This window comes from Calypte anna, chromosome 1 (assembly GCF_003957555.1).
Source record: "Calypte anna isolate BGI_N300 chromosome 1, bCalAnn1_v1.p, whole genome shotgun sequence".
Lineage (NCBI taxonomy): Eukaryota > Metazoa > Chordata > Aves > Apodiformes > Trochilidae > Calypte > Calypte anna.
Window position 1 is genome coordinate 69190221 of NC_044244.1, and position 17046 is coordinate 69207266.

At 39.8% G+C, this 17046-nt stretch overlaps 2 protein-coding genes across 2 annotated transcripts in view; one reads left to right on the forward strand and one right to left on the reverse strand.

Annotated features, from left to right (window-relative positions):
- Window positions 1-7362: 7362 nt before the first annotated feature.
- On the reverse strand, window positions 7363-12121 carry CCDC59 (coiled-coil domain containing 59). Its single transcript, XM_030455371.1, has 4 exons — window positions 11962-12121; window positions 10518-10743; window positions 8372-8471; window positions 7363-7596 (listed from the first exon to the last, which is right to left on the reverse strand). The coding sequence occupies exons 1-4, from the start codon at window positions 12092-12094 to the stop codon at window positions 7435-7437; spliced, it is 621 nt and encodes a 206-aa protein (XP_030311231.1). The 5' UTR covers window positions 12095-12121; the 3' UTR covers window positions 7363-7434.
- Window positions 12122-12405: 284 nt separating this feature from the next.
- The window catches only part of METTL25 (methyltransferase like 25), a 58545-nt gene continuing 53904 nt past the window's right edge, over window positions 12406-17046 (forward strand). Inside the window, exon 1 of the mRNA XM_030454980.1 lies at window positions 12406-12483. The gene's annotated coding sequence lies outside the window, so the exon portion shown is untranslated. The remainder of the gene's footprint in view (window positions 12484-17046) is intronic.

Below are 17046 nucleotides of genomic sequence, written 5' to 3' on the forward strand. Positions count from 1 at the left end.
TAGATAATAATTCAAGGTGCAAATAAGCTATACACACATCGTCTACTCTGATTTTTTATAGTGGAGGTCAAAGAATAATTTCTGTTTCAAGTTTATAATTGTTACAAGACTACACTTTTTTGACAGATTCCAAGTACAAACTGACTGAGATGCTTCTAGCTGTTTCTGCTTTGGGGTTTTTTTCCTGTTGTTTTTGTTTGTTTGTTTTGTTGTGGGTTGTTGGGTTGTTTTTTTTTAGAGCTGCCTGAGATCTGAAGTAGCTTAATTTCACACTTGCCAAATGACATTCTAAGGAAATAAAAAATTGCACATTATATTTTTAGGTTCATCTCGCTTATTACCTTTTTTTCCCCTTTTTAGTTAAAATTTTTTCTTAAACAGTAAATATTCATACTTCACCATACCCATGTTTTTCTTTTGCAAATCCAAATCCAAGAAAGGTGATGACCTATCATAAAGTTAATAATGCATCTTAAGAATTTTTAGAAACTTAAAAATACTGAAAAAAATGGTGTTACAATGAAAGTTGTGCCTACATATAATTTTTGTGAAATACCTCAAACCTTCACAGCAGTTGTCAAACAATCTTAATTTTCATCATATACAGAGTATTAAATGTAGATCCACCTTCTATTCAAAAAACCCATGGGATTTCATCAGTTGCGAAGGCTGCAGGTATGAGCAATATTCAGAAATTACCTGAAATTTAAAGCATTCATGAAAAATCCCTCTTGCATGTTATTTGCTTACTGCCTGGATGACTGCTTACTTACTGCTCAGGATTCCCACAGAAATATGATTAACTCTGACATCTGACAACACACTCAAAAATCTGGTATTTCAGAAAGCTTCCTACATAGTGCTGCTCTTAATGAGCTCCCACTGTGCCTCCCAACCACCACTTAACTCCTCATTTGCTTCTATAGTGCAGTCAGGTGTGACACAATGAAAAGTGCTCTGCCATATATAAATACAAATCATAAGACTCAGGTTCCAACTAAAGAAAAAAAATTAAAAACTCCAAAACCTCCAACAAGGAGGAGAGGTCAAAGGATGGAAAGGATGGACTAGGTAGCTTGCTTTTTTTTTTTTTTTGCTTTTTTTTGAGGGTTTTTTTTTAGGTTTTGTTACTTTATATTATGTGCTTAACCCCACTGATTTAAGATGAAGCTCATTCCTAAGAGATGTGAGCAGAGATGAGAAGTGAGGACAGGAGTTGGAAGAGCTATCCTGCCTCCACTAAGTAGATGAAAATTCTACGTCTTTCTCTACTGCTGAGATAAAGACAACACAAAAGTGGAAGGTGTTCCTGTGTACATTGTGACTGTGTTTGTCCTCTTGGTGCGCTTCCTAATGAAAACATGTGTTAAATAAAACGTGTTTGCAGGTTTTGGTGAGAGTTATTGCTCTTAGTACAAAGGCAGTTTATCAGTTAACCTTCACATCATATCTCCATGCATTGCTTTCAGACCAGAAATCTATAGAAGAGGACTGAGGTACAACAGCTCATATACTTGCAGGTTCACAAGTAAAATTACCATAAAGTTATGTACACTTATGTGTAGTGTAACAAGCCAACCAGGTGCCCCTAATTGCCAGGGAGTGGCATGAGCTTGTGTTAAGCCCACCTGTGCCTGATTAGGGCGGGCCCCCACTGCGCATGAGCAGGATTAGGGGGCCAATAAAAGGTGAGGCCTGAGTCACAGGCTCAGCTCAGTCCTGAGCAAGCCAGCAGAGAGGTCAGTTGCTCTTGGAGCAACAGCACTGATCTGGGCTGGTCAACTCTGAGAGCCATAGGCTTAGAGCATTGCTCGTGAGTCTCTGCTGGAACACCTGGTTGGACCTTGAAGCGCCGTTCCCTAAAAGAGGTTCGTCTTGCTACACTTATGTATATAATTGATTTTTTAAAAAGCCCAAAACAACAGACAATAGCAATCAATACCACCTGGACAACAAGATAGTTTTAAAATTTAAAAATTACCATGTTCAGGAATGGCTCCAAATTCCTGAAAATCTGACCAGTGTTTACAGACACCTTGGTGTTTGTCTGGGTGGGTAATTTATATCTTATTTCCTTTGCTTTAATCTAGAGCACAGCACAAATGAAGAATAGTTTTGTGTTTTCAAATCTGCAGTACAATTCAACATGCTGACACATATACAACAATTATAAAAATCATACTTTCAGTAAATTCTTATTCTAATGTGTATTAGTTGTATGGTATGCTACTCGATGTATTTTAATGCATAGCAGAGTATTTTAAAATGAACACTGTCTACCTCATTAAATCTAAATACCATTTCCCATTTAATGTACTAGTTTTATTTATAATATTCTGCCAGGAAAAAAAAATAGGAAAAAAAATTGAATAAGTAGCAGAAAAAATAATAATGGAAGAAACTTGATTCATCATGAATTTATGCTTTTATATCTTTATAATTTCTAGAGGTGGACCATTAACTGGAGAAATCAAAACAGCATAAATAAGTTTGCATGGCATTTTCTCTGGAGAGTTAAATGTATGTGTTGTATTCAACAGTAGAAATTATAGCATATTTCTCTGAGATGACAAGAAAATACTTAAATGTTTATTGTGGAATATAAAATATAACATTACAGCTTTATATCTGAGAGGAGACACTGTACCCCCGGCGGATACCTGCTCCATGACTCTAAGTGCAGAATGTTGCTTTTTTTTTAACTATCATGATAAAGTAAAATGCAAATTGAAAAAGGTCATTGAAGCAAAAGAAACTGCACTTGTGAAAAATAAGGTTGCCTTTAATCTATTAACTAGAATGTTTATGAAATACCTGGTGTCAACAGACTTTTTGTATCCAGTAATATTGTCTGATGAAGTCTGGTGACCTAACATTTTCACATAACTTCTAACCAACCAGTTGTGTGGGTGCAGACTGGAATACTGAGGAAATGAGTTTTGTGCCATGTATGTAAAGATTCAGTAAAATTTCTAGACACTTCAAATGTTCAGTATCTGTACAGATCAGCTGCAAAGCTCCCTGCCATAAATCTGATAAGTCTGGTTCAGTTCAGACACACAGTGTGTGCACTGAATGCAGAGATCGTATGTGCAATGCTGAATGCTGAGCCCAGATGAATTGCTTGCCATCTGTGGAGGGCAGGTACTTCCATTTTTCCCTGAAAGATACTCAACAAAAATACAGCAGTCCTATTGTCAGCGAGTGAACACAGAACTGCTTTATATAGGAAATGTAAATTATATCATCACCAAGACTGTTAAATTGTAAATACACAGTTGATGTATGCAGCTCTTGGGGAAAGAACACTTAGCAGCACCAGCCTGACTAGTCTGGTGGATGCTTGCACATACAAAATTACAAACAGTCCTTGAAACTAAGAAGAAATTTAAAAATTCATTGTTACGTATTCAGTTTAGGATTCTATTTTGGAAAAAAAAAAGTGGATTTATTTTACCTTATATTTGATCTAACAACTGGGTAAAAAGGAAATTGAACATAAATATTAACAACTGAATGATAAACCATGAAGGCCTTAACCTAATCTAGTATTATCTTGTTACTGTACACGTTTCAGCACCTGGGTCTGCTTAAAGTAATCTAGGCCATATGTGTAACTGATTTGAGTTGGCCACTGACTTAAACCATATTACATATTACAGTACAGTTTTAATTTTTCTAAACGTTCAATAGGAAGAGAATTATTTCTAGTTTCATGCCAGCATACCTCCAACTTTAGATTAGGATGACATGTCAGCAGTTGTAGGACATGTGCTTTCCATCTGCAGTTAATTTAAGTCCCCGTACTTCATTATACCATATGCGGAACTAAAAGGGTCCCCCCTCCACCCAAAAAAAAAACCCACAACAAAACTAAACAAAAGACAACCATAAAACCTACCTGGTAGCAGAACATGAGTGTTTAAAAAAAAAAAAAAAAAAAAAAAGGAAAGCTAAGGACAAAGATATAAACTACCGTAACAAAGTTAACAGCTACCTGTTCAAAGGGAGCTGAGGAACTTAGCACCCTGCTGCCCTGTCCTGGTCAGCTGTGCAAGACACATTCAGGACTGGTTTATGGTTCTGTTGCTCAGAAACCATTTTTTACTCTGTCTAAATATTAACAGAACTACACTGTGAATCACTGATTTTTTAATTAAATATTATTGCCAAATGACCCTTGCAAAGGCTTCTCCTTCAAATATAGAACATGGGATTCACCTCACCTACTTCCTGAAGTCTAGTTGACAGGACTAGTCAAAACACTATAAACTCCTTAGGATTAGATATGTAATCTAGGAGTAATACCTGTGATTTATGTTCAGAGATTATTTGCCCCCTGATGATATTACTCCCTGACTACAGAAAACCTTCATAACATTATCTTAACTATTTTAAATATAATTTCCTGATTATTTTCTTTACTTACAACTTTCTGTGTGTCGGAACAACTTTCACTACATAGAAAGTGTCATCAGATGTAAAACTGATCCCTAAACTACACAGATGCAATAAACAACACTCTTGTAGCTCCCTTACATTTTCTTCTCCAAGTAACAAACACAGTAACAGGGAAAAGGTGCACCTACTCCTACTGCACCCTCTTGGTTTTGAGAGCTCCCATGGAGTAAAATCTTCAGTGCAGGATGCAGCACGAGATTATTACATTGAAACCACTCCTGTATGTCTTGACACTTTTACTGCTTATGTACACTTGTAGTGTTAATTCCACAGAATTAGCACCCACAGTTCCTGGATGCACATACCTGCTTTTATTTCCATAATGCTTTTACTAGTTCACTGCTTCCTGAATTATTAGAGACAGCTACTCCAAAGTGGAATCCTGCTGGTAGCTACTCTTATTCATACACATTTTGTTCCTATCATCTTCAGCATTGTCTGAAGTCACTTCTGCTTAAACAGATTACTCCCTTTCTCTGCACTTTTGTGGGCTTCAAAGTAGAAACCTGAGCCAAATGATTTCATGACACAGGTCACGTTTATCACTAAAAATTTCAAGCTACTGCAGAATTCTCAGAAACAAAAGGGTTTATGCACTATGATCCCATTAAATATAAGCACAGGACCTAAATGAAAAGGTCAGACTCCAGCTTGTGCTCTCCAGAACAATCCTTAATCCCCTGAGCTACCCAAACACAATGGATAAAAGTAATCATGCTAAAAAGTACAGAAAAGAATCAGTTAGCTGTGGCCTGCTGTTACTTTTGACTACACGTTTGCAGTAACATGGAGGAAACCAAATGAAGTTACTTGATAAAAAAACTTGATATGGGTGAATTTATAATTTCTCCCCCTGCTATTCTTGTAGCTAGATACCCATGTCCAGTGCTAAGTATAGACATAACAAATAGTTTTCTTCTTCATTTACTTGTTTGGGTGTTTGAAGGTGTTTCTTAGACAGCCTTAAATCACAGTATCCTGGCCATACAGGACTGTTGAAGGGTGAGTGAGTCTTGCTGATCACTCCTTGGCTCTCTAGTTGCCGGATCAGCTTGTGAATGGGGATCACAGCATCTCTGTTGACACGATATTGTCTTCGATGCACTACTGAAGTAGCAGTTGGATTTATCTGAAGAATTTATCTGAAATGCCAAACAAAGCATGCAGCCATTCTGCATTCTCAGTCTTAATAGCTGCAGTACCAAAGGACCACCAGTACCCTTTCGGGTCCTCGAAATCACCTCCCTTGAGGTAGTCTATGCCAAGAATGCATGGAGCATCTGGACCAGTCACTATTGGGTGTTTATGCCACTTTATTCCAGTGAGGCTCACATCAGCCTTCACAATAGTCAGTTCTTTAGATCCCCCCGTCACTCCAGAAACAGTGACGGAGTCTGTCCCTTTCTGATTCGATGGCATTAGGGTGCACTGTGCACCAGTGTTCACCAAGGCTTTATACTTTTGTGGCTCTAGTGTGCCACAATCTGAACTGCAACAGACTATGTAAGCTAAAACTTGTCTTCCCACTTTTTGGGCACTTTGCAGATTTCTCTATTTTTTCAGAATGGAGCCATTCAATATCAGTAATTACAGTAATTATCAGCAGAAAAGATGGAAGGAAAAGTAGAAAACAGACCAAGCATATCAAATTAACACTCCCTTTGTCTCCAAGAGTGGATGTGCCTATTTCAAGAGTATCTCCCAGCTTTTCTGTTGGTGCATTACCTTATGACCCTCGTTCAGTTTTTCCTGTTCAACATCACAGCGCAAGGACTTGAAGCCTTGCAAAAAGTGTAAGATGAGGTTTAAAAAGCTTCAGGATACCGAGACAAGAAACATTATACAAAAACTATTTCTCATTTAACAGCACTTGTAATTTTTCAAATGTATTTCAAATAAGGATTTTTTTACAGCTGACATCAACTTTTAAATGAGATTTAATACGGTAAAAAAATGTAATACTGTAAGTGTATTGACAATCTTACAGAGCACATCCTGAGAAATTTATTCCAAGACATTCCTTACTTTGATATCTAAATAATCTTCACTACGTGCAGAAAAACAAACCCTCAATATTACTTCTTGGCCGCCAAAGTAGACTGAGATAAAGGCAATTGCGTAACTAGTATTCTCCAGCATAAACTTCAGGAAAATAGCTGACTTGTTTTAGTGCAAACTTTATTGGCCTTACTAAGAATGCTTTCATTCTATTAGGCCGAAGATCACTAGGAGCATTTCCAAATCAAGATTGAAAATTCTTTTTCTAAAATGTTGCAAAGAGCTAAGATTAGAAACTTGATATACTCAGCATACCGAAGTCTGAAGCCACCTACCTGATCCGTAATAGCTAGAAAGTCAGACTTAGTTTATGAATGACATAAATCACCAAAGTAGAAATCACCAAGCACAAAGTATATGTTACTTCTACATGATCTTTACATTCAAAGAATTTTTGGACCCTTGATAAATTTCATTCTTTGGAGAGAATGACACACTATACCCAGATGGCTATTATTTCTATTCTTTGTTTTCATGTGCCAAACCCTATCCAACAGCACATGAAGCAGGCACCTAGCCTTGGCAGTTCATCAGGTATCAATTACATTGCATGTTACATTTTACTCAAACATAATTTTAGGAGTTACTATTTCAGGAAGTGTTACAGCTAGGAAAAAAAAAAAAGCTTCAACACTATGTAGATTTATGTTTAGAGGGTACTAGGCTCTAATGATATGGAATTCAGGACATTACACAACTAATGGAATTCAAGTTTAGAAATATGACCATGTATTTTCAAAACAACAGAACTCCCTCGCTCAGCATTCAGTACTTATTTTCAGGATGAATATACAACATCCACAAACGGATACATTAAATAAATCAAGCCAATGACATAAGTCATAAAGAAGAAAAAAAGACATCATTTATTAAAATTAATAAAATGTCCACAGTAATTAAAATGTATGCAGGGGTTTATGTATTTTGCTGTATTTTCTTAAGAAGCAACTCCATTTGCAGGTTGAGATTTGGTTGCCCTCTTTTTGTCTTCTTACTCAATATTTTATAAGCTTCCATTTTCTTCTGCTTGTACAAGCGTTGAGCTGCTTCTCTTTGTTGTTTTCTTTTTTCTGCTTCCTGAAATTAAATAAATATGGTTAAGAAATAATCACATAGCTTCGTAGCTATAGAAGGTATCTATTAAGAATACAATTTCTTTTTGCAGAGATACTGGCAATTAGGTATTGTACTACACTAAAAATACTGTCAGTCTTAAAAGCTTAATAAGAACCTCTTTTCAGTGCATAGTGCAATAGAAACATATTGGCTAGGGCTTCAAGAGAGGAGACAAGTCTCTGTTCAAGCTTCAGCAGAACACCTGACAGCAAGGTTTGTCACTAATATATGTACTATTTCCTTTCTGTGAAATGAGCTCCTCGGTGTCTTCCTTCAACGGCAAAGTGGCAAAAAATTCCCAATTTCCTCTCTAGCATGCAAGAAAGAAGTCTGATCTTGTGGCCCCCATGTAAATGTCTTGCCAATCCAGATGTGCGAGGATGTTGGACACATCTGCACGGGACTGGCAGTTAGAATTTGGGACATATTTGGAGCTGGAAGTTGGGAAATTTTGTGATACTAGGACAGCATCCCAAGCAGCACTGATCTACCAACTGACATAATAAAATTCTGCTCATGGTTAAAGTAAGATAAAAAGAGTAAGAACAAACACAAGGGCAATTTTGAATACCTGCATACCTGAATAATACTGTTGAAAAAGACTGAAAGAATACCAATACCTGTGTTCTTTGCCTATGGGTCTACTTGGGTCCAGATGGAAGACAGACAGATAAAAATGGGATTAATTTATCTACAATCTTTGCCTACAATCAAGAAAGATCTGTTTAACATTTACCTCTTTCTTTCTGGCACGCTCAGCCTTAATTTTCTCGTATTCTTCTTTTGCCTTCTGATTGGACGTTTTCTTCTTAAACTTCCTTTCAGTTGTAACCAAACTACAAGAAAAATCACAGGTCATCAAGCAGGCATCACCAGATTTCCCACAGTCACTGCAGAACCAGAGTATTTCACTGCTTTTTGCATGTTTGGAGAAGTTAATTATAAATAGAAATTTATAGATTATGTAACTGACAAGCAAGGCTCAAGGCTCACCCTTCTACACCAAGTGGGTACCTTCTTGCACTACTCTTGTCACACCACCAACCATCACCACACGTTATGTAATGACAGCACACTCATCTTGCATGACAGCACAGCAAACTAAACTCTCCCAACGCTGGGTATACTGGACTCTGGTCTGCCAAGAAGCACACATATCCCTTATCTCCTGGATCCCCAAATGGATGGTATTGCACAAAGCTGAAGTAGTGCCTAAAAGGATCTTTCCCCATCATAGTAGCTCTTCAGAGCCAGAAAAACCACATGTATTAGCCAAGAGCTATATTTTGTCTTTCTAGTTTCAACATACAGATGCAACTGCAGAGATATCAAGACAGCCAACTGTTAGCAGATTGCCTGCTAGAGAAGTGAGGCCAACATGACAAGGTGAAAAAGGACAGCAGTAGAAAAGCCCTTCTAAACACTTCTTGAAGTAGATGGCATACTATCATCCTTAAAGATCTGAAATTAGAAGCTGAGTTTTCCTTCCCAATTTAAATATATAAAAAAATGCTCAGGTACCTCTAAAAGAAAACAGTAAAAGAAAACCAGTGCTGTTTGTCTGACATTCACTGTCATAATACTTGAATGGATTTTTCTGGTCATTAGTTTTGAGGGGTTTTTTTCTAATTTACAATAAAGGCATTATATAAACAGTGACATTTACAAATGAAACAATTGGTTTTGCCCACAGCTATTCACAGTAAATTTTGGATTACTTTATTAGTCACATTAGAAAAATTGAGAATTAGCCATCAAAATCCAGAATATTTCAGACAGATGGTCAAAAAAGGAAAATGAAAATATTTACTAGTACTCTTATTTAGAAATACCATGCTCTGCAGGAGAGAGAAAAAAAATCTTTACTTTATTCGCACCTCCACCTTGTGGTAATACTCTCTAATGACATCTCATCATCTTAAAGTACAAAACTACTTAAATTGCAACATTAGCTAAATGGAATGACCTAACCAAAGTCTTATTCTACATCTGCACAGAACAATGAAATCAAACTAACACACTCTACGTATCACCTTATCTCACACATTAGAAGTCATATTTTTGCTGAGTTATTAATTGTGGTTTACGATCGCAATGACCATTGCTTAAGGGAACTTTAAAAAAACCCCTCTGGTTTAAAGAAGATCAGATCTATTTCAGATATCCCCATGGATTACCTGACTACTCCAGACAAAACTACTTTTCATAGAATCATAGAATTGGCTGGGTTGGAAGGGACCTCAGAGATCATCGAGTCCAACCCTTGATCCACTACCACGTGGTTCCCAGACCATGGCACTGAGTGCCACATTCAGTCTCTTTTTAAATATCTCCAGGGATGGAGAATCCACTACTTCCCTGGGCAACCCATTCCAATGCCTGATCACCCTCTCTGTAAAGAATTTCTTCCTCATATCCAACCTAAACCTCCCCTGGCAGAGCTTAAGTCCATGCCCTCTTGTCTTACTGGGAGCTGCCTGGGAGAAGAGACCGACCCCCCCCTGGCTACCCCCTCCTTTCAGGGAGTTGTAGAGAGTGATGAGGTCTCCCCTGAGCCTCCTCTTCTCCAGACTGAACACCCCCAGCTCCCTCTGCCCTTCCTCACAGCACTTCTGCTGGATCCCTTCACAGCCTCCTTGCTCTTCTCTGGACCTGCTCCAGCACCTCAATCTCCTTCCTGAACTGAGGGGCCCAGAACTGGACACAGGACTCAAGCTGTGGCCTCACCACCTTTCTCCCACTCTTGGGCTTAGATCTGACTGCCTTCCCTCCCCTGTCCCAAGCATTCTTCCCAGGAAAGTTTAGATGTAGATATATCTTGGAATCCAAAGACCTACAACACTTCTTGTACTGGGGACAGGAGAAATATTGCAGAACCTTACTCTGTTGCATTATTCTGCTGCTTTTCTTCTGATAAAACTGCATCATCCGGACTCCTGCGCCGTTTCTTAAGCATTTCTTCCTCAGCTAGGTAAAGATGTTTCAAGTGCTCTGGATAAGTATCGGTAAACTGATCATCCTTTTTTGAATCGACCTTTCTTCCTTTTCTAAAGAATTTTCTGTATTGTCTTTCGATCTTTTGTTTTCTCCTAAATGCAAATCCTTGCCCTGGAAATAGACAAAAAAAGGGTTAAATTCATCTGCATCGAAGCAGTCACAAACCACTGAGTCATTGCCAGGACCCGTTCAATCCATTTTCTTTCCAAAACAGAAAAAAAGCTCACCGTTTGTGCAAATTTAAATAAGATCAGTCAAACGTTCAAGGAAAAAACACTGCTATAAATCTGTTCCTTACTGTCACATTGAAATTTGTACAGATTTACTGGAAATTATCACTTAAGCCCCTGAAAGAATGTACCATTGCAAACGTATTGCTTAATGAACACTCAACAGTATACACCTTTGCCAATGCTTTTTGAGTCCACTGAAAAGATGGATCAGCATTTCACTTCTCCTATTATTCACAGTTTGATAAGCAACATCAAAACAGATTCCAAGATTCATAAAGATAGTATCAGGAAGCCATTGATAAAAAGCCATACTGGCTGCTTAAGAAGTCTGCAACTGAAATCCCACAGGAAAAAAAAAAAACAAACAACAACACTAAATCACTGTATTATATTAATATTCCAGTACACCTTTCAGAAAACCAGTATTTTTCTCGTTATTATCTTCTTTCTGCATTTATCAAGGAAGACTGTGTCTACAACTGCAAACGTATGGTACATCACAGAATAATTTAGCCTTAAAAGGAATATCTGAATGTAGTTGTTTCAGTCTCAAATCATTATATAACTACTAATCAGCCTTAAGATAAACAAGGCTTTTTCCTTATTATGTTGATTTTTTTACTGCACTAATTTTAAGAGCTACAGACTTTCATATTATTACCAAAAAAGTTTTCTAAAGGCAGCAAGACCGAATTACTCCCAACTTTAGTTTTTTCTCCAAAGATGACATTTCAATAAAATGCTGCAAATAGCCGATGTCCTTTCTTCTAACCTGTTCCCAAACACCCTTCCCTTTTTAATACACCGTTTCACAGGAAACCCAAAGCGAGTCCTAGCACCAAACCATCACCATTCACCCCGAGAGCACAGACACAGCGCAGGCCCCGCATCCCGTAGCTCCGGAGCCGCAGCCATCCCCAAACCGCCTTGCCGCCCCCTGCCCCGGACAGGGCCGGGCCGCCAGGGTCCAGCGGCACGACGGGAGGGAGACAAGGGCCGCAAACACCGGGGCCGACCCGGGACTCCACCACTCTAACCCCGCCACCCCCTCAGGGCGTCCCGGGGCCAGTCACGGCCGCCCAGCGCTCCGCCTCACCCTCCTGGACGCTCCCTACGACTCCGCGCAGCAACGCGGGTCTCCACACCCGCTTTCGGCGGGGATCACGGCCCGCGGCGCCCGCGTTTTCCGCCGCCGGTCCCATCCCGCCGCGCCGCGACGCCGCCGCCATCGCTCTCCCGGTGTCGCGCAGCGAGAGACGTCACGGATCCGCGCCACCGCTCGGCGCTCGATTCACCCGCCTCCGCGGCGGGTGGCGCGGGTACCGTCGGGCGGACCCGAGGAGCCGAAGGCACAGGCCGGTGCCGCGGCCTCCCGGTGCCGCCATGTCGGGGCCTCGGGGCGCGGTGCAGCTGCTGCCGCCGCAGCTCTCCCCGGAGGCGGCGGGGGCGGCGCTGCGGCGCGTGGCCCGGTTCCTGGGGCGCGCGCTGCCGCTGGGCCGCGCGCACGCGGTGGAGTTCTACACGCGCGCGGTGTGGGGCCGCCTGGTGGCGCCGCCCCCAGAGCTGGTGCTGCAGGCGCTGCGGCGCCCCCTGGCGGAGGCCTCCGGGACCGAGTGGGGTGAGTCGGGGCGGCGGGGGGGGGGGGGGGGGGGGGCCGCTGCGCGGGAGGCGGCCCCTGAGCACGGAGCCGCGGAGAGGGGCGGTGGGACCGCCCGTAGGGGCGGAGCGGCGGCTCCGGGGTCCTGCGGAGGTCTCCGGGGTGCGTGGACTCCTGGGGGCGAGGGGCAAGTGGGGAGAGGATCTCTGCTTGCAGTCGCTTCGTGCTCCAGTTTCTTTTCTCGCTCTCATCGTCCTCCTGTCTGTGTTTAAAGTTATTTTCCTTTCATTAAAGAGGAGATTTTCACTGCACTGCGCTGAGCGGCTTGCTTCTTTTTTTTTTTTTCCTTCTTTTTTTTTCTTCTCTTTTTTCTTTTTTTTTTTTTTTTCTTTTCCTTTTTTTTTTTTTCCTTTTTTTTTTTCTTCTTCCCTGTGCTTGTACCCACTGCCCTCTTGCGGCCATCCCCGTGTCGCTGTGCCGCTCTCCTGCCTCCTCCCGAAGCCCTTCCCTGCTTCTCAGAGCCTTTCAGTATTTGCAGGAGCAGCCTTCGTCTTTTCCCCGGTAAAGTTTGGAACCTTCACGGTTCAGGCGAAGTATGGCCGTGGTGGGAGGAATCATTGTGCTTGAGGAGGCTTTCGCTGGTGACAGCTGTGACCGTGGTCTGAGTTTATAAATTATCCTGTTCCTTTAGAAATTAAACGAAAAGTCCTAATTGTCGGACTCCTTTGCTCTGAGTAATTTCTGAGAAATGGAAGCAAAATGAAACAAAAAAAAGACCCCTCCAAGTGTAGCGCTTGAAAGTCTCCGAATATTAAAGCTCTGGAAATTAGGACAGCTGGAAAAGCCTTGAACACCTCTTTCCTACAGATCTTTAGTAATGAGTGTCTGGCAAAAGAAGACAGAAAACAGTTTTATTTCTGACAAGACCTCTTTAAAAAGCACTTCATATTTTTAGTAGTTTTTGAGTAAGTTGGGAGGAAGCCAGCTATGAAACTGCGTTACTGAATTTACTTCAGTCCCAGTAAAGGGAAACATACCAGTAATATACTTTCAGGCAGAGAAAAAAAAAATGAAGATAATGTGTCTGAAAATGATGGTATTTTGGGGAGACAGAGCCCTAGCAAAGAGATCATTCCCCAACTAATGTAAAACCAAATAACTAATAATAATGTAAAAACAACTTAGCTGAGGAAAAACTGCATCATGCCAAAGGTTGTGGAGCGTAGGTATTGTAGTTAGCTCTTGTGTATCATCAGCTCTGAAATGCTGCATGAAATCCACATGAGGTGGGAAAGTGTGCTGACTGTGATGGAAGAGTCCACAGAAAGCAGCCTGTGGAGCTGTGTGCTCTTGGCATAGAAGAGAGGCTCAGATAATGGTTTGGATTTGGAAGTAGATTGAAGAACTGTGAATTGCTACATCACTTCTAACATTTCTCTGCTGGGTTTAAAGGCCTTTAAAATATTAGCTGTAAGACTAATTTTTAAAGGTTTGAGGTATCTGGAAAAAACCTCACGGAACTTACTTGTGTGTGAGGAAGACACTGGATTATGAATTAACTTGGAGAGCCAGGAGACTGGTCAAGTCAACAAGGAAAAGTGTTGGGAAGCAGCAAGGAAAAACTTCAAATGTTTTTGACAGATAATATCAGAAGTGCAGTGGGACAAAAAGTAGACATTCATAAAATGACAGATTCAGAGCAATGGGACATAAAATAGAGGCTGGAACAAAACTAATTATCAGATGAAGTCATCAAAAAGAAGACAGTAAAGGGAAATAAATTATCCTGGTCTTACTTGTTTCTGTGGGGAAAACCACAAAATGTTTCAGACACTGAAGGTGTGGCCTATTGATTAGAAAGAGGATGACTGAGGCAGAATATTATTTTGTAGCTTTTAAAGTCAGAAAACAGTGATCTGTATTCAAATTGCACCTTACAGAATCTGATACAAAAATTACTGGAAAAAAAAACAATTTATGCTAAAATGAATCACTTGGCTTACAGGGATAGAAAGCCTCCATGCCGTGGCTAAAATATAACATTTATTTTTCTACAGGCATTATTTATGCTTATTAAAAAGATAATAATTGCTCTTTTTTTCTAGCCTCAAAATTAAAGTATGCCATCTAACATTTTGAAGGTTTTGAGGTGCTCAGAATTTCTCCAGTATTGTGACAAAATTGGTTGCACTGTAATGTAACAGACATGTGCTTGCTGATTTAGTCCTTCATGCCTGACTTGTTTGGCTGGATGGTATGGATCTATCCAGCCATATGATGAAAATGCATCACAGTAGAATAGGAGTGTCCCAGTGAAGACACCTGCAAACATCTTACTATGTCTGAAAATGAATGCAGTTAGCATATATTAAAATTGGGATAGAGAAACTTAGTATTATGGTTTATTTCAGTGCACTAGTTACAACTTTAAAATATTGGAAATCATAAACCAACCATGGGAGATCTTGAGACCTGACATAAATAGAAATGACTCTTCCATATGTTTGTCTGCAGTATTAACTGTATGCGTGGTGGTTCTTTTAAAATAGCAGATATTTGAATGTTAGTTATTTACCCAGAAATGGGTACTAAAATTTTCTCATAACATACTGTCAATCATAGAACTACCCTTTCTTTGGTGTGTGTCTGTAAGAGCAGATTTATTTTGCATGCTCAAATGATATTGTGGTCACGTACCCCACATACCTCACTCAAAATATGTGTAAAATGACATTTTGATTTCACATGGTAAAACCTTTGCTTTCAAAGAGTTTGAGAAGCTTTACATTTACATTTTTATAATCCCCAAACCAGGATGAAGTGTTTTCTAGAATCTGTTCTAAAAGGGATCCCAAATTAAATTACAAGGAAATGTAATCTACATTTGACTGAATTGCTCTGAAAATTGATCAGTTGATATCCACATATCTTTGCAAACTAAAAAGTTAGCATTATTGCAGATTAGCACAAAACTGGTATTCTGCACAATATTTTATGTTACTTTAGGGACTTCGACAAATACATATGCTGAAATGTATTTCTAGAAGCTAGCAAGCAAGAAAGTACAATTCTGATGTACAGTATTGTACACGAGAAGATAATCATGTTACAGAACATTACATTATATGCTCTGTAAATCAGTTTCAGAGAATATTTTCAGAAATTTGTCAGATTATATTTCATTATAATGATGATGCAAAGGGTGGAACCCTTTACTCAGTTGCACCCTGCAGAAAAGTTTCAGATCAATTTTTGGATATAGAAAACTAGTATATTGTTATACACCAAAAAGATTACATTTGCCATATTGCATCTTCTTTATCACACGTCATTGTTGTAAATTGGACACAGGCACAGAAAAATCTGTGTTTAAGTATTTTCATATTTTACTGTAAAATGCTGTTTGTAGTGTAATTCCAATTTCTGGCATATGTTCTTTCCTCTGAAGATTTATTTGCAAGTACATGGACTCGTTGGTTAAAAGACATGCTGGATTTCATTTTGTGAGTGACCAAAGTAGAACCATTTTGAGAAAAATAATATTTTTAATACTCATAAGTAATACATAGCCAGACAACTGCCATTCTGTTGTTTTAAGTCATGCTTCAGATACCTTAAAGTTGTTTTTTTTCTTGCAGGTGGCAAGCTGAGACAACAATTTAAATTTGGGAGGAGTGTTATTACAATATACCAGTGATCTTGTATGGGATGCTACTAGCTGTGTTCATGTTCTTCCATCAGATAACTGAATTCAGGGTTGTTACAGAATATGAGTATCACTGCACTTAATTTCAATTAAGTGAGATTTGTAAGCAGTGTTAGTATCATTTACTTTGTCGGGTGCTGAAAAGGGGACCCAGGCTTGCTGTGATTTTAATAAGCTCTTTGCAAGTTCCAACAGAAACAGAAAACTGTAGTGAAATGAGGCAACCAGGTGCCACTAATTACCAGGTAGTGGGCATGAGCTTGTGTTAAGCCCACCTGTGCCTGATTAGGGCGGGCCCCAACTGGGCATGAGCAGGATTGGGGGGCCAATAAAAGGTGAGGCTTGAAGCACAGGCTCAGCTCAGTCCTGAGCAAGCCAGCAGAGAGGCCAGTTGCTCTCGGAGCAACAGCACTGATCCAGGCTAGTCAGCTCTGAGGGATATAGGCTGGGAGCACTGTTTGTGAGTGTCTGCTGGAACACCCGGTTGGACCTTGAAGCACTGTGCCCTAAAAGAGGTTCGTCTTGCTACAGAAAACTCCAAATTTCGGTAATCGTTCTGTAATCTAGGGATGTTACAAAGTTTCAAGAAAAATTCATGCAATAGAGTGGAATCAGGAACTAAGGTGAGAGGATTGGGTTGCTAAATGTTCAGAGCTCACTAGATGTATTCTTTTACACCATAAAAGAAATTTACTAAGTATGCAGTTTTAATATGCAGTGGAGTTCTAAGTGTTAGTGCTCCTGCTCATATTCTGAAGAAATGTTTCCTTTTTTCCCTTTAAGCTCAAAACTTGAGAGGCTGTTTTTCATCCTCTGAAATTATTTCTGTCACTGACACTGATTTTTCTGAATTGATGGTGTGAGTTCATTTGGATGCA

Bases quoted from the DNA above. Each gene is read 5' to 3' on its own strand.
- CCDC59 (XM_030455371.1), bottom strand. From the start codon at position 12,094: ATGGCGGCGGCGTCGCGGCGCGGCGGGATGGGACCGGCGGCGGAAAAC. The intron at 10,744-11,961 runs GTGAGGCGGAGC...GTCTATTTCCAG, and splicing joins CGTAGGGAGCGTCCAGGAGG to GGCAAGGATTTGCATTTAGG. The intron at 7,597-8,371 runs GTAAATGTTAAA...ATTTAATTTCAG, and splicing joins AGCGTGCCAGAAAGAAAGAG to GAAGCAGAAAAAAGAAAACA.